Here is a 25,279-nt window from a genome sequence, read left to right as displayed (position 1 = left end):
GCAGTGTTTGCTGTTTTCTACAGTTAATATTCTCCAAGCCAGGTTGATAATATACCTTCAGTTGAGCCAAATATATATGACGGCTGAGGCATAAAAAATTTATACATTGGACTTGTTGAGTTGAAACTTTCTATGATTCACTCTGTAAAGTACGGTAGCTTATCTTCCGTTCTTACTAGTTGAATCTACATTACCGTATTTAGACAGTCCAATATGAAAATTCAGAAGATTCTAAAGATGAAAGCCATGCAAACATACAAATTAAGGAAGAGTAAGCATGCATAAAAGGTAGGAAAATCATAAAAGTGTTTCACATTTAACCACAAAGCCTACCGTATAAGATTGATTGAAAGACGATTCATCATCTTCTATTATTTTTGTTAACATATCGATTTTTCACCTCCACTCGCATCTTGTCATACATTACACAAGGTTGGCAGAAGCTTTTCTTTATGTCGATTAATATTGATTGAAATTTATTTTGATTAGGGCACCAAAAGAATAGATCATTCTCTATTTGAAGCATTCAAATTAAATCTATTGAACATGATTTCTTATGACTTAGCATTCACAGATTTAGTTGGGTGAAGCTATTTGAAAAATTTACCTGATTATCAATTCCATGGTTTTTATACCATTCTAGTTCATTGTGATCATTGAAGGGTTGAAGTGATGAGTTAGTTTAAGTGAATTCTAGTACACAAGTATATTGTGCTTATAATGGGCTCTTCTTTATTTTCTATCGATGTTTTGCTCCAGTAGAGAAAATTTAAAATGTTGGTTTTACATTTTATAAGCTTTATAAATAATATAAATTAACGGTAATATAAATTTGATAAGTCCAATATTAAATTAATCGATGTTGATTTTCATTGTATCGCTTTGTATCAATGTTAGTTGCACTGTTTGCAATTCATCACTATTCTCTCAAGAATTAGTTTCTTATGAATTTTCATGATCTGAAAATTGAAATTCAAATGCTATTTGGATGACGTTCACATTCCACTGGTTTTTTTACAATAATTGTTACGTTGAAGAGTGAGACAATTCAATCCATTTGGAAGTAAAAGGAAATCACAGTGCGAATTGAACAGTGGATAGTAACTTTGAAATTCAGTTGCTCAATTCATTACGGCTTGATACTATCATTTGTAATTATAGTTGATCAGAAATATGCATTGTATATAATGTTTATATTTCAGTTTGACCAATCTTCTATCACAGTCTCGCTTTCATTCATAAACATGATAATCCTAAATACGTTGATTACCTTAAAGATGTAGCTTATCTACGTGATCTGATGATATTCATTCCATTATCAAAGTGTTTAAATTATAAAGAGTGATGAAACAAGATAAAACACAAGAAAAGCTATGAAAAGAAATTCTGAATCTTCATTTTTCTCAAAATAAGGATAAGATAAAGGAGTCGGACACATATAATATATCATGAAACTTCGTTGAAAAACATCAATATCTGAAACTAGAGTTATCAAATTGTGTTACCTCTAACTCGTGTGGAGAATAGGCACACTTCAAATGAATATAATAAATTCTGTGAGCAAACAACGAAATCCTGATTTTTATCATGAGCATGGTTAAATCAAGAAAATTGTAATATTTTGTTGAAGAGTGAGAATCTATATACAGCGCATGTCAAAACAATGGACAAAATTATTTTTTTAGAGCGCCACAGTGTAAATGAGATGCAATGTAGACAGCAGTATTATTCTGTTTACTATGGTGAAGGGAGTCAGCCGCGTCGGCTGTTTCCCCTTCCACAGCGTCAACTTGAATCGCAAATACATAACAATATATATCAATGGATTTACAATGACAGTGGCTACATTAATTATTTGGCTCATTTTCCTTTAAAACTACTTGTTTCGAGGTTAATCGAAGAAAACAAAAAAATCAAATCAAAAACCCCCTAAATTTTTACATATATATTATTTTATCAAGAAAACTGTTAATTTTATTGGAAAAATGAATATAACTAATATTGTAGTCCATAATGTAACGAACCGAATGGCATATAATAGAACTGTTTCCGATCAATGGTTACAGAGATAGTTGATTTCCCGTGTTTACCTGCATTTTTCATGTTTTAGGGGGCTGGGGCGGAAAGCTCCAAGGGGATTTCTTGGGACTTTTGGGAGAATGACCCTCTGGGAGGGTTCTATCGATGGTAAAAGATTCAGCTTTAATTTAATTTTCGGATCGAAAAAACCTTTATTGACTAGGCTAAGAATAAAAAATGATTAAATAAACTGAATAGTGCTGACAAAATTATAATATTTTTGATCGAAAAAAATTAATTGCATGGTGATGCATATATCTGCATCATACCGTAACTCTCCATTTATATTTGAGAAATATTTTTATCAGATGGGAATATTATTACGAACATGGATAAATGTTCATATGGGATACAAATTCAAACGTCAACTGAGTTTATTAACTAACATAATACAGTTTTTGATCTTGGAGAAAACAAATAGCAGTTTTTAAGAGTAAATAGTTTTCTCTTAGATGTAATTTACTCTAAAATAATTTACTCTTAAAAACTGTTATTATTGTTTTCAACTGAATCAACTAGAACAGGTGACAGGTGGATGAGAAAACTGCGTGACGTCTACTGTTCACAGAACTACTAGTATCCAGCTGGTGGCCAATATCCAGGGAATGGCAACAGTTGAATTTGATAGAGATTGTTTGATACCAATTGAAAGCAATATAACAAGCCAATTAAATGTTGTTTTTTCTCAATAAGGTCCACTATATAACAATACGACTCAGTAGTTTGGTTGGGCGTACCTCATACATTGTACCTCATACCTCGTACATTGCTATACAATAAAATCAAACAGCAATGATAAAATCATTCGTCTTATCATTCACGCACAAGACTAGAGCTCATGTGGGCATCATCCTCAGCATAAAAAATCAGTAAAAAACATAATATACCGTATGTTGTAGAATGAAGAAATAACAGTAATAATATTTCCATCCCATTAGGTGTGGTTCAATGAGTAATACTAACAGAGACGCAAATCACATGCAGATACTCACTCAGAGAGGTATTTAGTGGCGATAGAACGCTTGACTTTGTTGGCGGGGCACACAGTGATGGTGGGGAAGGGGAACGTGTAGAGTGGCAAGTGTGTGTCGGCCACTTCTATGGCGGTCGGCACCATCAGATACTTCTCCAGCAGTGAATAGCCGACAAAGCAAGCTGACATCACACAAGTGCAGAACACAAACAGCCAAACAATCCTGCCGCCAAAACCAACATAATAAGGCCTTTCAAAGGAGTTTCATCAAAATAAAAAATCCTGCCACATAAGATTTTGATGCTAAGATGCCCACACAACTTAGGGCTGAAACACACTAGGCGTTTTTTCAGACGAGTCAGCACAAGACAGGACAGGACGCTCTTCGATTGGCTGATTCTCGATACGCCAACCAAATCAGCCAATGGGAGAGCTTCCTGACCTGTTGTGGCGACTAGTCTGAAAAAACTCCTCGTGTGCTTCGGCCCTTAATGTCAACCGCTTCTTTGTTAATGGCTTTTGTATTTTTTATGAAACAGAATCATTTAATTATCCTTGGTAAAGTTAATAAAAATGTAATGAATTGGAAGTTAACTAACGCTGAACTTTTTATTTCATTTTGTTGGCGGCTGCAATACTTACCGTATCTGTCAAAGCAACTTCTCAAGACAGCTATTGCGCATTCGTCATCAGAGCAATCTATGCGTAAATGAGTTGGTATTTCATACCACAAGATCAGAAAAGTGTAGGCCACTAGAGACGACCGCACGAAAATAGTGCAATTGAAATTGGAACGGCTGAGTACCAACCTCATCCCCCCCGCAACAATAGACGTTGTCAATTTGTCAGGTTTATTATGAAAATATTAATTAATTCCCATTTAAAGACAACGTTGATCAACTCTTATTTGACAAGGTTGCACTCATCTAATCCAATTTCCATCAGACTATTTTCGTGCGGTTGATTATATAGTAACTTGCCTGTTACAAATTTACATATTCAGCTTTGCGTCAATTTCAATTATTTTCTGGTGATTTAATGATTGAAACAAAATTACTTTATACTATTTTCCAATGGTTCATTCGATCTAGACTTTTGTACAAAATTTAGTCAGAATGTCAATAAAAAATATGCTAATCGAAGCAACCAAGGTGAAATTCCGACCAAAGTTTTGGGCATATAATATACATTCAAAGAATACTGCCATTTTAAAGTGAATATCACTAAAAAAATCTATGCCAGCATCAATGTTAGTTAAAAAATGTTCAATAGAAGAAATTGATAATTCCATGAATACTTTCAAGCAAATTTAATCAGTCAAAGTTCAGGCTATACATTTTTAGACCAAATTATACGCTGTTAGAATCAACATGTTAATGAAGCAATGCATTTATTTGTATAAATGGTGCCAATGGTGGTCCAATCTACTGGCAGTGTTTGGGCCAGATTGTAACTTAAATCATTCAATTTATTGTCAAATTTGAACAGACGCTTTGAATAAATTTGAACCCTTCCATTGTAAAAGTAATCAATAAGCATTATTTCTAAATTGAGATTTTTATGTTGACTAAATAAAAATGTTTGAGCATTCTCGAAATAATTAGCAAAAATTGAAGATAAATCAAGAAATAATGTTACTCACGTCGATAGTGCATGGTTGAAAACGAAGTAATCAACTGAACTCGACAAGGTAGGTAGAGATATTGATATTTGGATATGCTGTTTACTCAAATAATTTGCTGTAAACACATAAAATTGGTTCTAAACGAAAATTCACAAGCCAGCATTTACTTTTCTGTCTTGAAGAATTGGAACAAGGAGATCGATTCCAACTCATATTTTCTTTTTTCCAACACCCACTTGGGTCAATCATTTTGTTTGCCATTTAGGTGCTGCTTTCCAATATATGGATTTTTGCATACTGCAAACTGTAGACCCAAACCAGTAACATTCTCATTATTGCTGAGCAGAGAATAGTAATTCATTGGAAAGAAGAATATATATATATATAAATAAACATCTATGTACCCTTTTCAAAATTAATCAGTCAAAACATATTTCGGCTATATGATTCGATTATCTAGACATTCTATTTTTATTCAAAAGTAGCCCTAAAGAAGAGAAAAAAAAAACAAGAATCTATATACCGGTACCTCAAATAATAGCTCATAAGAGAGCATACTTATTAATTTTCATATTTTGAATGGAAAATCTCTCAATAGAAAAATGTTCAGATTTTGTTGCAGATTTGTAGGTTGGTAGATTTTTCAAGGTTTTTTGTATAATTATGTTTAAATTTGAAAATGAAAGGTCCGGTTGCACAAAAGCCGGTTAAATTTTAACCTTGATTAAATTCACGAGAACCGATCAGAGGTATTTTTGATAAGACGGCTTCTCTGATTGGTTTTCGTGGAATTAATCACGATTAAAATTTAACCGGCTTTTATGCAACCGGCACCAAGTTTGCCAAAAAATTACCAAATACCCCCAACCAAACAGGGTTACGGACTAGAAAATAAATTGTTTTATCCCTTCACACTTTCGCGATTGGGATTTTGATTACTTGTTTATATTGTCTTGATGACTCATGAAAATATGTTTTATCAGATACATTAATTAGATACTAAATATTACCTTAGAATAATATAGCATGCGAAGATATCTAATTGTATAGGGCGTTTATGTTCCAAATTTAAATAAAATTTTTGTTTACTCAAGCCGATCACTGTTGATTATTAGACTGGCAACTAACGGTAGAACATGCATGTACATGTTTATTTATCATACACAATACAAATTCATCAGCGAGAGGCTTCTAGAATAATATAAACAACCAATAAAAATAAATAGACCACTGGAAATTTTATAAATTATAATGATGGAAAAATAATTTAACCTCAAATAGAGCAGCGAAGAGAAAATAAATAAAAAACCAGTGGTACAAAAACCCAACCTCAATTAATTTCTTCAAGCCTTTCCATGTGATGACACAACAATGTATGACGATGCATGTCCTACCGTTAGTGGCCAGCCTTACTGTCTTGGCCGTATGAGAGTGTATGTACGGCACAGTATGAGAGACCACCAGCGGCACAATAGCTTCACAAAAAGAACCACGTGGACTATCGGCTTCAGCATACAGCGAAATTTGGAACATAAGCGCCCTATACCATGATATATCTTCTGCATCTATATTTTCTCCACGATTTTACCAAAATGATACTGGGAGTGAAATCAAAAGCTGAAAGTTTATAAACAAAAATGTATTTGTCATACGATCTACATCTACTCGTTCTCTTCACTCCTGAGCCTGGCGTTGGCGTTGGTCACTCGGATGGACAGCTGCTGGGCTCGCTCCACAATGCTCTTCCTCTTCTTCGATGACACTGCGTGTGCGATTTCTGCGCAGAACTTCCTGTTCTGCATCATCAGCACTTCCAATTCCTGCAAAATAAAAAAACAGTATAATTTTGGAATCCTAAAATATATAAGGGAGAAGTTGATAGCAAACCAAGATAAATAATTGAAACTTTCATCAAATCAGTCTTTGTCAAAAGACAAAAACGGTTTTCTGCCAACTTATTGAATTCCGAAATGCAAATGTTGACTTTCACTCTATTAAAACCAATAAAATCGAAACAATATTACGAGCAAACATATTCAATATCAAGACGTACCTACTTTATTGAAATATATTACATCCTTTTTCAAACGGAACACTTTGTTCCACAGGAAGTTAGGTGGAAATTGTTCACATTGATGATTTACCGTATGGGTTGTAAGTACGCATGAGTCAAATCAAACACTAAGCAGAAAATATAGCTTCACTATAATATAATAGTAAAGGCTAGCCTATTAGAGTTATATTATTCGCCTTGTAATAGTGATAGCTATCTATAACTGATCGAAGTCATCATAATTAGTATAGAGGCAAATTTATTTTTGTTACGTGCATCAACTTGATAAAGCTATCAATAATCTATAGTTCGTAAAACTACAAAATCTATTCAAGATCAGTTAATCATGCCCGGTTTTACCAAGCTCGGTCTAAGATAGTGATGTGGATCGGGAATATTCCCAGTGGGAAGGAACTTATGATTTGAGAATATTTCAGAGGCCAAGAAATTTTGGGAATTAATGAGAACTTAAGGGAATTTATAAAATTTATAAATGATTGAAATTGGTAAATCTCACACTCACTAATATTTTACACTAATATAATCAATAAATCATCATTCTATTAATATATTCAATATTATTGTATCAATAAATAATCATTCTATCTGCTATTGATCAATCTCGACCACATTTTACATTAATTAATAAACCATTATTCTTTGAACCTGTTTTTGTCACTCACTCACTGTCTCTTAAATACTCGTATAGTCCAGTCAATGAAAGATTATACAGGGAAAAGTTTGGCACTATTTTTGACACCGCAGCTCTTTGAAGGGGTTAAACATATCAAAAGTCCTCACTCTTACCCCATGTAAGGTGGTTTGAAAGTACCATATTTTGTTTTTTTTTTGCATAATCTCAATATGCCTCTTTCGAATAAGTTTGTGTGATACAAAATCGAAGCTTACAAATTAGCCTACAAGTTTCATCTGTAACATTTTCATCAGTACCATCAAGTTGACACTTGTTGCTGTAGTTTGTCACACTCAACCCAGATGCTGGTATAACGATTGATGGAAAGCATAAAATGATTAAATAATATATCAATTTGAAAAGAATTGGACGCTCTACAACTCAACGTTTGGTACTTATTTTTTCGATACATTGTTCTTGAGAATAAACCCTAAAAGTGCAAAAAGATGGAAGAAAAACTGTCTTTTCAAAGATTTTACACTTTTAAAAGTGAATATCTCAATGAAAACTAAAGAAGATATTACAAACTCTACTGAACAAAACATGTAGGAAATTCATCTAGCTTCATTTTTGTTCAGTTAGTAATGTCGCTCAAAAGCATTGTTTCATGCATGATACATGCATGCGTATCAGCCAGAAATGAGAAAATTCAACTATTAAACCACCCTCATCTCTTAAGCTCAAGGTGTAGGAATGAGGACTTGTGATATGTTCACCTTCTACCTAGTTCAAAAAACCTGCAAAGTCAAATATTTTGTTTCAAACATTCCCTCCAAATTTCCCTGTCAATTGATCTAGTGTTGTAAAACTGAAGATTTTACACTCAACACTATAACGGCTGCTACAATCGTAGGGAGATGCGTATAATAATGAGACCATATATGAAATTAAAGAGAAAATAATGCTCTATGAGCTCATGATTAGCACAGAGTTATTCAATCAATCTTCAAGGGCCGGTTTCCGAGCTCGGGATTTAGCTAAGTCCTAGACTATAAACAGCTGGAGTCAGAAAATTGGCTTTCCAAAAAGGGCGTAGTCGCAGCTTTTATAACAGTAGTCGTAGTTTTTATTTTCTTATTTCTATAATTGGAAACGTTTTTCCTTGACGAAATTAGACATTCCTAAATAATTTAAAATAGCTGAAACTTTACATTATTTTCTCTTCATTTAATTTTGTGTTTAATTTTCTAGTTTTTTCGAAATTTAATTCAAACGTGACTATGACAATGACTGCGATTACGCCCCATTTTGGAAAACCAATTTTCTGACTCCAGCTGTTTAAAATCTAGGAATTACCTAAATCCCGAGCTCGGAAACCGGCCCTGAAAAGGTTAAAGGCCAAGAAGATGAAAAAATCTGAGCCGGAAGGGGTTTTCTTCAAAATATGATACCCTTCGAGCAAGGTTTATGAATACAGGTCATGACACAATCCCGTGATGCATTGGAAAATCGCTATTTTTTCTAGTTCACCAATTTTCAAATTTATTTTTAGCTGTTATCATTTTAGATTGAACATAATATGGTGTGTTTATTTGTAATTGGAATTGTAAAAATAACTCTTCCTACAGAATTATAGTATTTAGCAAAATACTAAAAACTGAATTGTTGATTTTTAGATTTAATTGATCGGGAACTTCAAACTTTTTGCAGTTGGCCTCGCATATTCTGTCTTGTCCAATGCCTTATGAATCATAATCCTTAGCACTATCCTTAAAAGACTGCGAGATCAAAAATTGGGTTCCAAACTTCCCCTGCTATACCTTTCCTTTGAGCATCGCTTTGCCTCTAGTATCTTATTACACGTTAAGTGAGCCTTCATGACTCTTGAAAGGTTGTGAGCTGTGGAATTAGCCTATTTACTTTTTAATATTGAAACTCAAGTATGTTCTAGTTTTAGTTAAGTTAAGCCTATTTTGCTGTATTTTATCATTTCTAATTTTTAGATTTATATTCTACTTCAACTTTTATTTAGGGGTTCAATTATTTTTGTGCGGAAAAATATTGATAAAATCATGCAATGAAAGTTAAATAGCATTCAATACTTTGACTTTGTTTACCTGATTTACAGGCATTTATTAGTAAATAAAAATCTTATTCTACTTGTAAGACAGAAAGTAACATGATAATAGTGGTACAATTGAATGATTTGAAAAATTTTATTGAGTGCTCATTTCTCCTTTTATGGAAATGATAGGCCTAAGTCTATGAAATGATTATTTTATAATTATCATTTAATTCATTCTTGTATTTCTTAAATAAATCTGTTGTATAACGGGTGATTGAAATCTTGTGTAACAAACAATGTTTTTTTCCGTAATTTTAGATTGAACAAATAATAAATTTCCTCAAGTTCCCATAAATTCGCAGGAATTTATGATTTTTGAGAATATTTAATCTATATAAAATTCCCGGGAATTTTAAATCACGAGCCAAAAAAATTTGAGCATGGTCAAGCCGAATACGCTCTACAAGTATGCAATGGAATATTATCGATAATAACTATCGCCATATCAATCTTATTATTTTACAGTGCACTCGTTGCGAACCGTACCTGATTTCACCATGTTCAATTATCTTGACCGAGCACCGTAAAATCGGGCACTGGACTTTTAAGAACTAATAGAATATCACATCTACATATCAGACAATTTGTAAATGAGAAAATTCTCAACTCAATTCATTAATATCGCATGCTGAGTAGGATATTGAACGCCATGTGTGCAGCTTTACCGCTTCAATCAATTAGCTTGTGACTATTACCATAGATAAAAATATATCATAAGAATATATCTCATGGTATAGGTCGTTTATGTTCCAAATTTTAAGCAGATTTCTTGTTAACTCAAGCCGATTACAGCCGACTACTGTCTATCATTACAGTTTTGACCGCGTGAGAGTGGAAGAACGGCACAGTATCAGAGGCAACCAGCGGGAAATAGTTTCACGAAAAATAACCAAGTCGGATTTAGTTGACAGTAAATTTAGAACATAAACGCCCATATACCATGGGATATCTCCTTGTGCTATCTTTTCTCTATGCTATTACTGACTTAGTTGAATGACTCACCTTAACATTATGGACAAGGACTTTCCTGAAGCCAGTGGGAAGCATGTGCTTTGTCTTCTTGTTGCTTCCATAACCAATAGAGGGCATCAAATATTGGCCCTTGAAACGCCTTCTGACACGGTTGTCAATACCCTTTGGTTTACGCCAGTTTGTCTGAAACAATCAAGTCATACATTGTAGGAATATGAAACAAGTCAATTAAAGACATTCTTCTCTTATTCGACAAATACGTTACTGAGTTATCAGAGTTATTCGGAACGACAAAGACGAAACATTAACTTGCACTGGAATTCAGAAACCATTCTTCAACAATATAACTTTCAGTAGCAGAACTGGCTGTTTTTTATCATCATTAAATACAATGCACATTGAAAAATTTAATTGAGTGTAAATAATCTAATTTAAGGCATTATGATACTTTTGAAGAGCCTTGTAATTCAGAGACCATAAATATTCAACAAAATTAATTTCAGTAGCAGAACTGGCAGGTTTCATATCATCACAAAACACAAAGCTCATCAAAAATCAATGTGAAAATCAGTGGTGGAGTTATTTAGCTATTTAGGAAAAGGTGGAGGAAATGATTCTGGAAAAATCTACTTTAAATGAAAAGTAACGGTATGTATTAATTCATTAACAATATCCAAGGAAATGAGCTATTTTAAACTGTAGAAACAGAATGCCGATTGCTTAGTTTAATAAATTGAGATAATTTTTAAACTCAAGTTAAGTTAACTGGAAAAAGTTTTGAATATTAAATATTTACATCTATTATGTGAAAGAACATTGAGATTCAGAAACCGTTTGTCAACAAAATTGTTTTCAGTAGCAGAACTGGCAGGTTTCATATCATCACTAAACTCAATGCTTATGTAGAAAATTTTAAATAATCTGGATAGATTATGCAGAAGTAGCCTAAAATATTCAAGCAGAAATATGATTTTTAATTTAAAAGCAGAAAAACACCATTTACACAAACTTCACTTTGTTTTAAACATGAGAGGGTGACATTAATTTTGTCTAGAATTTCCAATTTACGTTATTTATTATCTACAAATGATTAGCCTATCAAAAAATGTCTAATAATTTCAAAATATTTTTAAAAAGTAAGCAAAAATCTACCCTTCTAGCTTTTTCTTCAAAACATAATAAACAGAACATTTCAGGTTTTGTTCATATAATTTTATAGACAAGACAATTAAGAATATGACCAATTTTTTTTCATTTCATTGCCAATCTAAGGAACATATGGAGTCGGTTCGTTATTAAAATATCAATTAGGCTACCTGTTTTGACTATTTCTTGGGATACTAAAGCCAATGAATATTAACTTCATGTTTTTTATCTTATGAGACTGTTTATACTTGCAACTCGCTTGGCTGGACTGAGTGGGAACACCTCATAAATACTAATATACCGGTACTATAATCATATACTATAACTAGAAGGATATGGCGAGCGAAGCGAGCCTGACGTCTAGTATACTATACTCATTATCTACTGAAGTGGATACGTTCACTGGAACATGTGAATGCAGCTCAATTCAAACTTTACGGCCACTATTACACTAGAACATTAGCTTTAGAAGATAATCAAGGAGCATATTTATACGTTGCATACATGCAAAGGATATACCCTCAAAATGCGAAAAGAGACACTGCAGAAAATTTTTAGAAAGTTATTATTACATTGCTTTAAATGGAAGTTACTGCGGCTTAGGCCGGCCACAAAATACGATACTGCATGTTTATCGAACATGTCTGTACACTTTTCATGTCTTTGGAAAAAACAGCTGTTTGATAGCAGTTTATATAAAAAATAAACACCAATAAACCACTGCAAAATAACAAATCTCAATCATAAGATCATTCAACCGCAAATAACCTAGAGCAGCAAAGAGGGACAAGTAAGTAAGTTGAGTAAGTGTATAATGAAAATATCAAATGAAGCACCATAATGATATCGAATAATACCAAAATTTTGTTAAAATAAATAAAAAATATAACCTTCTCAATCCACCCTTTACAACATATTGAATGAAAAAGACTAAGAAATTGTCAAAAAACCACAGATTTATTGATAGCCTACTTAAAAAGACCGGTTTTGGTTATTACACCATTGTCAGACTCTGATAAACTAAAACTAAATACAAGAGCAGCAGAATTTATACTAGTAGGCGAATACTGCTATTGGTCAAGGGCATGAACGCCTGCCATTGGCCCAGCTAGACAGTCTCCTCCCACTCAACGGTGTCACAAAATGGTGGCTTAAACAACAGACTCGCCGTAACAAAATTTACTTTCAGTAATATATAAGAACCAAGAAAAAAATTGTGAAAGATAATAAAACAAATATGTAAATGGAAAAACTATTGACTAATGTATGCTTACAATTTTATGATAAAACTAAATTTGTAGTATTGTATTGGTTGAAATGAATCTGGTCATTTAAACTATACTGGGAATTTTCCTTAATTACTCTTGTTATTTCTAAAACCTCTAGAATATTCAAAGTTCTGTCTTTGTTATTAAAATGCGGAAACTCAACATTCTCCTCAACTCTGAACTTGTGATCATTTGTTATTAAATGTTCTGCAAAGTTAGATTCCCAATTTTGTTTATTTCAGTCTCTGATGTGTTCTTTATTTCTACTTTTGAAACTTCTACCAGTTTGACCCACATAACAAGCATTACAATCACCACATTTAAGTTTCTACACCCCACTTTTATCCCAAATATCGATTCTGTCTTTACTCCAGCTAGACTATTTAAAATCGGTTTGGTCTTGAAAGTTGAAAGTAACATGAAATCCTTTCCTCTTCAATTCCCTACCTATCTTATCAGAAGCAAGGCCTAAATATGGGATTGTTATTTAACTCTTCTCACAGTTTGCGCCTACAAAGCTAGAATTGATTGAAATTTGTCTGTTAATTTTACTCAATAATCTATCCACCATACTTTCTTCATACCCATTTATGACAGCTATCTGTTTAATTTTAAGGATCTCAATATAAAATCATGATGGCTCATAGGCATTGTTAGTTCTCTATAGACCATGCTATTGAAAGCAGCAAGTTTGTGAGAAATAGGATGACAAGAATGAAGAGGAATGAACATCAGTATGGGTTGGTTTTCTGAAAATAGAAAACTTGTGAAAACCAGTGCTATGATCTATTCTTAAATCTAGAAAATTCAATACACACTCCTTTCTACCTCTACACTGAATTTTATACTCTAATGTAATCCATTAAGATAGGAAAGAAAATTGTCTAGTTCTGTTACTTCCTTTCCATAAGCAAATAATATCTTCTACATATCAAAACCAGTAAACCATTTTTTATCTTTGAAATTACTATTTTCAATGATTCTACGTTCTAACTTATTTATAAATAATTCAGCTAGGAGTGGTGAGAGGGGTGACCGCATTGCCAACCCTTTAGGTTAAACTTTTAGGTTCTGAGCAGGTGCCTAATTAATATCAAATTAGGTGATGTTTGGTAATTTCAATATTGATAATAGGGACACTAGATACGGAAGTGTTTTCCAGGGAAGAAGAAATAAACAAAAAAGTATTAAAAATACAAAAAATCTATAAATACATGTTCGACAGACATGGAATATCATAAACATACATTTAGGTGTTTTTATGAACTGAAATATTTAATTGTCTTGAAAACTGTGTTATAGAAGGATAGGAATCCTTAAGATCAAATTCAATAGACATATACATTTAGCTGTAAGTGCACGTCCAGTTTTGTGTTCAAAATAACATACTAGGCTAAATCAATCCCAACCAAAAATTTTATGACAGGTATGTTGGCACTGGACGTGCACATTAGCCTACATTTATGGCATTTAAACTAGAGAAAAACAAGATTGTACCTTTGAAAAATATAAGTTAAAAAATTTGCCAAAATAGATGAATTAATGAGAAACGCTAATCAAAGTCTAACAAAATTAAAATTTACTTGATTCCAAAGGTTGGTTTGAAAATATTGTAATTTTGACAAAAAACTGGCTTTATAACTCGAAATGTGTGTAACTCCCTAATAAAGACCTGAAGACGTGTATTTTACTTTGAGGTTAGGAATCAATCCATGTTCTATTGTTGCATCAATCACAAAATTAGGTGGAATATATTTGCATTTCTAATTTACTTACCCTGAGCTTAATGTAACGATCGCTCTGATGCCTGATAAACCTTTTGGTTCGTTTTTTAACGATATTTGGTCTATATACTGGTCGAATAGCCATGTTAGCGGTTTACTGAAACAATAAAAATTTTTGTTATTACCCACATATACCAATAGACAAAATGTTATAAATTCATAGTAATTAATGAAAAAAGTAATAATGTTAATTTTACAAGCTACAAAAAAGAGATTATACAAAAATTAAAGGATAAAATACTTACTTCCAAAACCAGTACCTAACAAAACAGAAGGCAAGTTTCGCAAAGGAACTGTTGTCTGTACAGGAAACACAAGTTAGGCAACTTTACAAAAAAAATTATTACAACATGATCTGAAAATTGATGGGAAATATAAAAAAATAAAACTCATTTGATGCAAGTAATATTTTTCTAACACTAAAAAAATTCAGAAGAATGTGTACTATATATATTTTTTATCAATTCAATGCAAAACAATTTCCAATATATTGATAATTTGAAAATCTTTGAAAAGCAATGTCATATTTATTTTAGAACTTTCAAAAACTATTTGAATAGTATTTGAAGGATTTATTTCTATTCTGTTCTCCAGAAATATTCTAATTATATATTTGACGACTTGCATGTTTTTGGTAGGATATCCAATTTCTAGGTTATGTTGATAAAGTCGTTAATCTGAGTTGTTGCAAATCTTTTCCTTCAAATTGTGCTTATTTTGTCTTGAATTATTTCCTTTTAAACTAGTCATATCATTTGATAGCTTGACTTTTTCGGAAATTTATAGTTTGTGGCTGTAGTAAAATTTTCATCTTCACGATTGTAATGTCTGCAGAATAGTACCGAATTATTCTTTAGTAGGTAAGTGTCAATCACATTATGATTCATGCAGTTGATAAAATGTTTTTTTTTCAAGAATATTAAAACTTAATAAATCACTCCACTATTTTTGTACTTAATATTAAGTATTAATTGAACTCTTTCACTTTTGAACTTTATTTTTATTTAGGCTATATTTGTCATTGCCCTCCCTCATAAGATAATAAAATATGTTTAAAATCAAATCAAATTCTTTTATTGCTGTAACATTTTTCCAAAATGCATAACAAAGTCAAAACATATATAAAACAGATAAGTTAAAACAGTCATAAGATCACAGATTATGTATCACATATTATCTAACAGTTCATTTCTATAGTATGGACTTTTTTCAACAAGAAAAGTTTTTATTCTATTCTTAAAACATTTAGTCTCTAGACATTTAAAGTTATCAGGTAAATTATTAAACAGTCTGATGCCCTACTCAATAAAACCATTCAGTGTGTATGAATAATTACATTGATTCACTCTAAGAGCAGACGCATTCCTAGTAAAATGATTATGAACGGTATTATTCAAAGGAATAAATGCCAGATTCTTCTTAATATACATTAAACACTCAAAAGCATAGATAGCAGAGACAGATAATATTTTCATTTGTTAGAATAGAGGTTTACAATGTGTTCGACCATGGACATGAGCAATCACTCTTATTGCACGCTTCTGCAAAACAAACAGTCTCTTAACGTTAGTGTCATTCCCCCAGGCAACAATACCATAAGACAAATGGCTATGAACATATGCATAATAGACAGTAATTAGTACAACTGGGTTAACAAAGAATTTCAAACGGTTAAATAAAAATAAACCTTTAGATACTCTCTTAAATAATAAGTTTACATGAGTCTCCCACTTTGAATTTGGATCAGTAGATGAAGTTTGCTTTACACGATTAGTCTAATTCAATAACAAATCTTTGTTTCTTGTCAAATTTTTAATTTTCCAATAAGGTTTACCAAAATAGAAAATATCTTGCAAGCTATAGGCTACCATTGCCAAATTTTTATAGACGAAATTTACTGAGGCTGTCAGTTATGTTACTTTTGTTAGAATGTTTTAGCCTAGTATAGTTAATAGCTGAAATAGTTTATGCGTATCATTATAAAGATGCTAAACTCAAGTATTAAACCTTGTATCAAGGTAATAATATTTTATTGTGCAGACAAAAATGTCTTAGAAGTGGAACGATTTTTTGGCCAAGTTGTTTTATTTTTTAGGTAGTAAGAAAATGTTAATTTATCCAAGTCCTCAGTTGAGTGAGTGAAAGAATCTGTTGATAATTATTTCTCAAGTGAACCTTTTATATTCTAGCTTTGCATAAGAGTGAGCGTTTCTTCTCGACTATGATTCTTCATTGTATTGTACTTAGTCTAAAATGGTTTGAATTAGTTTTAATCACACAACTTTTATTTTTTTCATCTGCTTGAACTTTTTAAATAGATTTCCTCCTAGGTCACTACTATAATAGTTTCGTTGTTTGATCTTCTAAAAGCTAATTTCCATTCTTATCAGATAGGCATAATAATTTCACCATTCGCTTAATAACAACTGAACATTTCAAATTAGTAAGGAATCGGGAATAATGTATGACATCGTGTCCTTTCTAGGCGATTTCATCGGCGTAACTGAATGGCTTCATCGAAAAGGCCGGAGCACCAAGCTCCACCAGAAATATTCTATAATGAGACTGAAGCACAGAAGTACTCGCAGAACTCGAGAATGATTGAAATCCAAGTGCAGATGTCAGAGAGAGCTGTGGAGCTGCTTGCCTTGCCTGAGGACGAGCCGTGCCTGCTGTTGGACATAGGTTGCGGGTCAGGACTGAGTGGCAGTGTTCTCGAGGACCAGGGCCATACGTGGGTGGGCGTGGACATATCGGCAGCCATGTTGAATGTTGCACAGGAACGTGAGGTTGAGGGTGATCTGATGCTAGGGGACATGGGACAAGGCGTGCCTTTCCGGCCTGGATGTTTCGACGGTGCCATCAGCATAAGTGCTCTGCAGTGGCTCTGCAACGCCGACCGACGAACCCACAAGCCCGCCAAACGACTCCACAATTTCTTCTCGTCTCTCTACGCAAGTTTAAGCCGAACGGCCAGAGCTGTCTTCCAATTCTACCCGGAGAACTCTGAACAGGTCGAACTGATCACATCACAAGCCATGAAATCTGGTTTCTATGGTGGACTTGTTGTTGACTATCCGAATTCAACCAAAGCGAAAAAGTTCTTTCTAGTTCTGATGACTGGTGGAATGGTGGCGTTACCGAAAGCATTGGGCACTGAAGACACCGATAACTCGGTCAATTACACTAGCAAGCGAGAGTTGAACAAGAAAGGTCGTGGGAAGCCAGTGAAGAACACTCGAGAATGGATTATTGAGAAAAAAGAAAGACGTAGGCGTCAGGGTAAAAACGTCAGGGAGGATAGTAAATACACTGGTAGGAGAAGATGTGGAAAGTTCTAGTTTGTTGTATCATTGATTATTATTATATATTTTTAAAACAAACTCTCGCCTTTAATTTGTTTCTACATCATCACTCTCCTTCAAATTCTATTCTTATGCACCATGCACAGGAAACAGTTGTGGTTTCAAGAACGCGTTATTGGAAATGTCCGGAACTCAAATAATGTACTTGACATTTTCAATTCCATGTTTCTGTGATAGCTTGTGGACGCTTACTTGGCGTTAATATTGGCCTTATGTGTATGGCCTATATGTAAAAATATGGATTAATAATATTCAAATTATATACTAACTTTAACATCATTGAATAGTAGATAATGCCTGTAGGCCTTAACATGAATCTGAAAATTTTGACGCCAGGATACAAATTCAGCTCAAAAGAATTTTCCAAAGAATTGAAACAATCTTTTTAATATCTTGCCAAATTTATTGTCAAGATTTCCAGAGAAGTTCTTTGATAAAAATTGACAAATAATGAAGATCTATCCATCTTTTTTTATGGATTTTGTTACTAATAAACGTTTTAGAGTTTAGTACAGATAAACTGATTGTTCTCCTTGAAGTAAATAGACTGATTCAATTGCAATATGAAAATTTGGAATTCTTACTAAAATCATCAGTCATGAAGGTTCAGATTGATTTATTCTGATAAGTGATCAACGGTTCACTATTGGAAGTTATGACGATTTTGTAATAACTATTATAAATGTGCATTTATGGACTTATGAACATGCTGTGTGGAACTATTGCATTATTTACTATTTCTTTTCATTTATGAATACAATATTAGGTGTGGGATAATTTACTGTTGCTTCAAGTTTCATAAATTCGCAGTGACTGCGCACTATATTTCTTCACTTAGTTATAGTTCAGTCCTTGTTTTTCTTTGTGAATATTAAAAAAAAAAACACTTTTTGGTGAGAAATGAGGAATGCATTTCACTTTTCAGGAGGAGCTTCATCAGACTCATTTCTCATCAAAAAGTGTTTCTTGAATATTCACGTAGAAACACAGTGTCTAGACTAAAACAAAGTTATTATAAAGTTTTTCGGTATGGAAAACAACATTTATTCCGTGATTTTCACACTATTCACATGAACAAAATATCAAAGGTTTTAAAATGGTGCCAAAAAAGGTATTGGTAAAATTTGAAGGAATAAAATAAACAATTATGAATTTAATCATTATTAAGGAATTTATATTAATGAAATTGGTGAAGTAAATACATTTTTGTCAAAGACTAGAAATTTGTGATTAGTATGCATGAATCGAAATTCATTCATTGCAATAATGACACTTACAAAGTCCACAGTCGACGACGCTACAGAAGCAATATTGGTTAGGACCTTTTAATCTGATGTTTTAATGGAAACTATTCAACGTTTACTCTCTCTTTAGGGTTGTGTGCTGTAGAGGACCTGGAATCCTAACTCCACCATTAATGAACAAAGGCAATCAATCTCCTTTTTTCTAATTTTTGGTTATTGGTGAATGAATATGTATACAAGAAAATGAGTGTTATTGTACTAGTAACGGAACAATCGCAACACCTATTGAGTTTAATCACGACTTATCAACAGAAACTCTTCAATGTTTCAGAAAAGCTTATTTGCTTGGCAACAGATACAATGACAATGATTATTGTACAACATACACTTGTTTCAACATATATTATTTTCTGAAAATATGTTAATTACCACGGCATTTGATTTTGAATGCTCACAGCTCAGTTGATATGAATAACTTAATTAAAACTAATTTATTTTTATTCCCAAAATGTATTGACTCTATGGAAAATGCAGTTGGGAATTTTTTTTTGGTAAATGGATTTCACGACTACGCTTTATTTATGGATTTCACGACTACGCTTTATTTATTAGACCTAAATCACTTAATAAAACTTTACGAAGTGTACAAACAGCAGATAATTAAGGGTTGAAGCTTAAACGATTTCTTCGGCTTGACTCTTTATTACCTTAATAAGAAAAGAACACGATTGAAGGAACAATCAATGAAATTCCTAGAAAAATAAGGTAAAAAATTGATGCTTCTATTCTATTAATCTAATAAAAAATACTAACTTCTGTTTCGTAATACATTTACCAGCATATTTACAGAGAGTTATCTCATTATTTGGTATAGTCCTACGTATGATATTCTTGAAGCTGAAAAAACAAAAAATTGTCTTGTAGAAAATTCAATCACCTTTCATTCTACCCTTTTTTATTAATAATTTTGAAACCCAGTTAAGTTATATTCTGCCAGTCAATCAACACTTCTCCTTAAAATTGTTAGTTTATAGGTACAGTATAATCCTTGTCAAATCAAATTAATTTATTTTGACAGCAGTAGACGATTTAGTTAGCTCCCTAACAAGGTTTTTCAACCAATACAAATAAAATTACAGGTTTATAACTCAATTCACCTTCATTATTGACAATTTATTTTCCGCAGCATGTCTCAACTATTTGAGAAAAAGTTTTGAACTTGTATTACTGGAGAATTTGCATATTTCCTGGGAATAATTTTCTTTTATTTTAGATTTTTAAATACCTATACCTTGCGCTTTTATGGGGTACTGAATATCAAATACCAGTATTTGTAGAACTAACACACACTGAGCTGATTATAGGCTCAACAGCCTTTATCAATATGGAATAATGGTAGGAACTGGATTTATAGAGCTCAGGCATTCAGAAATGAACATGACCAAGAATGAATTGATATTATAATCAGCATTAGCCAAATTGTACACAAGGTGGCAAACTTTATTATCAAGCATTGTATTTTTCAATTTTTTTGAAAATTAATTCACTTTTAATACATGTATTCCTTGTCTACTCTATACTGAAAATTAGTTTATAGAATACGTGTTCGATGTGGCGCTTTTCAACTGATTAGGCAGAGCAACTAAATTGAACAATTATTGTAAAACGTCCATTATTTTATTGAAATTGATAAAAGCAATGAATGAGTGACTACGAGTAAATGGTGAATTAGCCATTAGGTTTCAATAGTTGATAGATAGGTTTCAATAGTTGTGCAATAGAATTTTGATTTATTCAATCACAATAAATCTGCCCTACGTTCTTGACTAATTCCCATTTCAATATTTTTTTAAATGAAATCACCCAACTTGACACAGTGTCAGCTTAACATTATACTTTACACTATACAAAGAAAAATCTGTAAGAGCACTGTCTCAAAAGAGATATACACTCTCATCACACAAGGGAAATATTGACATTCCATTTAGCAGATTATCGTAGTCAAAGAATAGTTATTTCATTGTTGGTATCATATTATTATTCAATAGACTGCCAGAAGCTTGGGCGGAAGCTACTTTTCTCTTGTTCAGACAGAAAAAGTATATTCTTGGTTGGTCAAAAACCCTTTTAATTGCGTTGACCTCTATAACGTTAATACCAATACAAAATCATATCACTAGTAGCTTTCAAACTTAAGTACGGTATGATTACAATATTCTATAGTTAACTATTAAATGAATAATATTTTGATTGAATGATGAAAACATTAAATTGTTAGATGATGATACAAATTCATTTTATGTGATAATACAAACAAACAACTTTTGAATTTGTTTGACGTTGCTCTTGACTTGTATCGTTTCTTGGCAATACGATTACATTTATCTAAGTTATTCATTTCAGTTGTGGTAATGCTTCCAAAAATCCACAACTCCAAATATATTTTTTTCTTGTCACACAATTTAATTTTTCAAAATTTATGTTTCTGTTTCAGTTGTTGCTTTGTTAGCGCGATGGCTGACTATTTCGAGGAGATGGGTTGGCAGCCGCTGTCAGACGGAGAGGCACCCGATGGTCTGCTCCATCTCGCTCGCTTGCTCAGGGACTTCGGCATGTTCGACGTCCTCGGAGAAGACAAAAAGCTGCCTCCACCAGCTGCCAAGGAGGCTGTTGAGAATCTAGCTGAGAGGAAGTGCACTGATGCAGGTAGTGAGTGCCTCCTCTCCAAACTTCATAGTCTAATAACGTGTTCCTTATCAACATTTTCAATATGTTTTTCAAATACGAGTATCTTCAAACAATTCTCCATGTCTTTGTAAAGTTTAACCGTACTCTTATCATGTAATCTGTATTAATGGCTCATGGTATTAATTTGACATCATTAATTATAATTACACCAACCTTTTGAGAGAAAATAGCAGTTGACGGACAAATAATACACAGTAAATCAAATTTTGTGTCACGTTGAATGCATAAATTCTGCGTAAAATTCACATTCAACAACCACCCTCAATGATAGTTTCCTAATCTTGTATGAAACAGTGTGGAGCATAGCCTGGGAAAAACTGTCAATTGTAAAGATTGATAAGTGTTCATGGTCGTGGTATAAATCATAGGTGGTGGGAAAGCTACCCTTGGCTTCTTTCCGCCAACCATTTATCATTCCAACTTTATTGTCTCAGAAGTAAATAATACGAGTATTATGTTTTTACCACCTTCTTCAATTGTCGATGTTGAATGAAAATTTGCATTGCTAAAATTTTAAAGCTAAAACCTGAGTTTTCTATGTCTTTCTTGAAAGTGATTCCAAGTTTTCAACACTAGGAAAAATGTTTTTAACTCCTCTTTACTTGTATAGTATATAGCCTATACACTCGAGAAAATGTATATTTTATGATGTAACTTGACTCTGTTCCAGATGAAAAATGTGCCGTTTGCTTGAAGGAGTATACTGTTGGAGATATTGTCAAAATACTTCCTTGTAAACACGATTTTCACCCAGCCTGCATTCTGCCATGGCTCGAAAAGGTAATGACTAGGGATAAAGCTGAAAATCTTCCTCAGTTTAATTCTGGGGATTTCGCATATTAATATTATTTTGGTTCCATAACTCTAAAAAAAACATGGTGAACATAACTCATCCAGAACTAAACTCATCATAAAAAATTATAGAACTATGCCCGGTTTCGCCAAGCTCGGTCATGATATTTGAACATAGTACGTATGAATTCTATGGCGATAGCAACTATCGATTCCTGTGCACACTTGTAAAGCGTACACGGCTTGACCATCTTCAAATGCATTGACCGAGTTTAGTGAAACCGGTCTATTGTCTAATAGGTAGTTGATCGGTTTCAAATTCATAATTTCTTCAGTAGTTGAATAAATTCGCCAATGAGTGAGTGAGCCATGAATACTCTTTATAACCATGGGACCTGTATTATCATACTTGAAAAAGATATATTTAGCTGTTTCCATAATAATTCTCGCCAACTCTGTATAATTACAAGTTGCGGATCTCAGAGATTAATACAACAGTTCTTGAGCGAGTTCTTCAACTCAAGGGGTCTCTAGTTTACATTATTCAAGATGAGTTTGTGTTGAATGATCACAGTGTTGTTAAAACTTATATTGGTGAAATTCCATTTATAATATTGTGTGCACTTATTCTGCAGATCATTTACCTAGGCTTAAAATAGTCAGTAATACTAGAAATAAGCATTCTCATTCAAATCAGTGAATATCAATAATAATTAAGTTTCATATTGTGTAAAGATATTACATGACGTAGAATAATCATATTTCAATTTATATTTAAATTGACTTAATATAGAATTAGCCTATCATTACCAGTTTTAACTGCCACTAATAATGGAGTGATATATACAGTGATGTTTAATAATTCATTTCCAGTATTTAATATAATTTTCTAATTTCTACTTTTGCCTCAGACGAACTCGTGTCCAGTATGTCGCTATGAGATGCCTACGGATGATGAAAACTATGAGCAATATCGTAAAGAAAAGCTGAGAGCAAAGCAGAGAGAAGCTGACATCGAAAACCTTCACAACTCAATGTTTTCGTGAGTCTGACACTCAAGTTAAGTTCAAATATAAACAAACTGTGGCCGAGTATTATGAACAACAGTGTTAATATAAAGTAATACAATCTATTATTTGTATAAATGAAAGTTATATTGGTGTATGTGAATATAAAATCATATTTATTATTGTATCTTGGTGGATGAATGGAGCATATTCAGTAAAGTTATGAATAAAATTATTGTGCTTTGAAAATTTACTGGTAATTCTCATTCTCCGTCTATTACTTTTGTGCATGATGCTCTGCTTTTCTGTATAATATTTCTTCTAGTTTTGTAAACCGTAGTCACATTATATAGTGAATATTGTGATCTTATTGAATATTGTGATCTTATAAAGATAATTTCAGTGATGCCATGCTCTCCTATGTTTTCCTGAATCACTTCTTAGGAATGAACTTATTTTATATTCAGTATGACTCTTTAACAACTTGAATACGGCTTTCAATTACCATACTGTGAAGATATGTTTACAGAAATTTCTCCTTCATTTTTAATGAATCTGATTTTTCCATTGATGAGTTCATTAGTATTTTTGTTATTAAATGATTTATCAAAATTATCTTCCATGAAATGAATTGATTTCAATTTTATGACGTTTTATCAAAAGCCATAATGTTATAGTATCGCATTTCTTGGCCATTACCAACTGCGATGTTTGAGTAAGCTTCTAGCCCTTTACTGGTAGGTTCCAGGTTGCAAAATATACTTAATGGGAACATATTATTACTGTTAGTACTAGTAGTTCTGTGAACAGTAGACCTCTCGCTCAGTAAGTTACATTGACCTGTTACTATGTTTTCTCAAAAATTAATAAATAATTTATCAATTTAAAATGTCTAAAAAAAATCCTAAATAAATATAGAGCTTTCTGTCCTATCGTACCGTGACGTGTCGTCCCGGAATGTGAGTGTGAGCGCTGTTATCAGGTCTGGCTGCAACTGTCTACAACGTTGATGGAAAGATACATGTTAGATGTTTTTGAACGGGTAGTATTATAGTCAACTGTGTACTAACGTTGATGGAAAGATACAATCCTCATTTTCAATATTTTCGATGTTTTTGAACGGGTAGTATTATAGTCCACGGTATATAGAAAAATATCATTTTTCATCTAAATACCGTGTTATAGTCCACTAGACTAGACAGCTGATTTATGATGAATAATTCTAAAGTCTGATTTTTACGGTAATATTGGCGTTAAAAGGAGACTCCTTTCCCTTTTGTATTATCCTTAAAATGCAAAATTTAAAAAAAACCGTATGTATACGTCAACGTGAAATTCAAAAAGGAACATACCTGTCAAATTTCATGAAAATCTATTGCTGCGTTTCGCTGTAAATGCGGAACATAAAAACATAAATATAAACATAAAGAGAAATGCAAAACCGTCGACTTGAATCTTAGACCTC

General features: G+C 32.6%; 3 protein-coding genes across 6 annotated transcripts in view; 1 reads left to right on the top strand and 2 right to left on the bottom strand.

The window, feature by feature from the left end:
• The window catches only part of LOC111060677 (sodium channel protein Nach), a 33,326-nt gene extending 29,521 nt beyond the window's left edge, over positions 1 to 3,805 (bottom strand). The window contains exon 1 of one of the 2 annotated variants that reach the window (XM_039422341.1): positions 3,072 to 3,805. In XM_039422341.1, coding sequence (XP_039278275.1) covers positions 3,072 to 3,241 — 170 coding nt within the window. In that variant the 5' untranslated portion in view covers positions 3,242 to 3,805. The remainder of the gene's footprint in view (positions 1 to 3,071) is intronic. The other variant, XM_039422349.1, reaches the window with a different exon arrangement.
• A 2,494-nt stretch (positions 3,806 to 6,299) lies between these two features.
• Positions 6,300 to 15,077, bottom strand: LOC111062506 (60S ribosomal protein L32). The gene is made up of 4 exons (XM_022350197.2): positions 14,904 to 15,077; positions 14,651 to 14,755; positions 10,491 to 10,643; positions 6,300 to 6,496 (listed from the first exon to the last, which is right to left on the bottom strand). The coding sequence occupies exons 2-4, from the start codon at positions 14,741 to 14,743 to the stop codon at positions 6,338 to 6,340; spliced, it is 405 nt and encodes a 134-aa protein (XP_022205889.1). The 5' UTR covers positions 14,744 to 14,755; positions 14,904 to 15,077; the 3' UTR covers positions 6,300 to 6,337.
• Positions 15,078 to 15,237: 160 nt separating this feature from the next.
• On the top strand, positions 15,238 to 24,067 carry LOC111062536 (probable 18S rRNA (guanine-N(7))-methyltransferase). 3 transcript variants are annotated; one of them, XM_039422325.1, is made up of 4 exons: positions 15,238 to 15,518; positions 21,762 to 21,973; positions 22,686 to 22,795; positions 23,719 to 24,067. In XM_039422325.1, exons 2-4 carry the CDS (start codon positions 21,781 to 21,783, stop codon positions 23,851 to 23,853), a joined length of 438 nt encoding a protein of 145 aa, XP_039278259.1. In that variant the 5' UTR covers positions 15,238 to 15,518; positions 21,762 to 21,780; the 3' UTR covers positions 23,854 to 24,067. The 3 variants fall into 3 exon arrangements, with proteins under 3 accessions (XP_039278259.1, XP_022205911.1, XP_039278248.1); XM_039422314.1 differs by having other exon boundaries at positions 15,284 to 15,518; positions 21,762 to 21,976; XM_022350219.2 differs by lacking the exons at positions 21,762 to 21,973; positions 22,686 to 22,795; positions 23,719 to 24,067 and adding an exon at positions 17,144 to 18,041 and having other exon boundaries at positions 15,256 to 15,518.
• Positions 24,068 to 25,279: the final 1,212 nt, after the last annotated feature.

The sequence above is a fragment of the Nilaparvata lugens genome, chromosome 1, assembly GCF_014356525.2.
Source record: "Nilaparvata lugens isolate BPH chromosome 1, ASM1435652v1, whole genome shotgun sequence".
Taxonomy (NCBI): Eukaryota; Metazoa; Arthropoda; class Insecta; order Hemiptera; family Delphacidae; genus Nilaparvata; species Nilaparvata lugens.
The sequence above is the reverse complement of the archived record's forward strand: the minus strand, read 5'-3'. Positions and strand labels throughout refer to the sequence as shown.

Bases quoted from the DNA above. Each gene is read 5' to 3' on its own strand.
- LOC111062536 (XM_022350219.2), top strand. From the start codon at position 17,166: ATGGCTTCATCGAAAAGGCCGGAGCACCAAGCTCCACCAGAAATATTC.
- LOC111062506 (XM_022350197.2), bottom strand. From the start codon at position 14,743: ATGGCTATTCGACCAGTATATAGACCAAATATCGTTAAAAAACGAACC. The intron at 10,644-14,650 runs GTAAGTAAATTA...TGATTGTTTCAG, and splicing joins ATCGTTACATTAAGCTCAGG to ACAAACTGGCGTAAACCAAA. The intron at 6,497-10,490 runs GTGAGTCATTCA...TTTATTTTGCAG, and splicing joins TCCTTGTCCATAATGTTAAG to GAATTGGAAGTGCTGATGAT.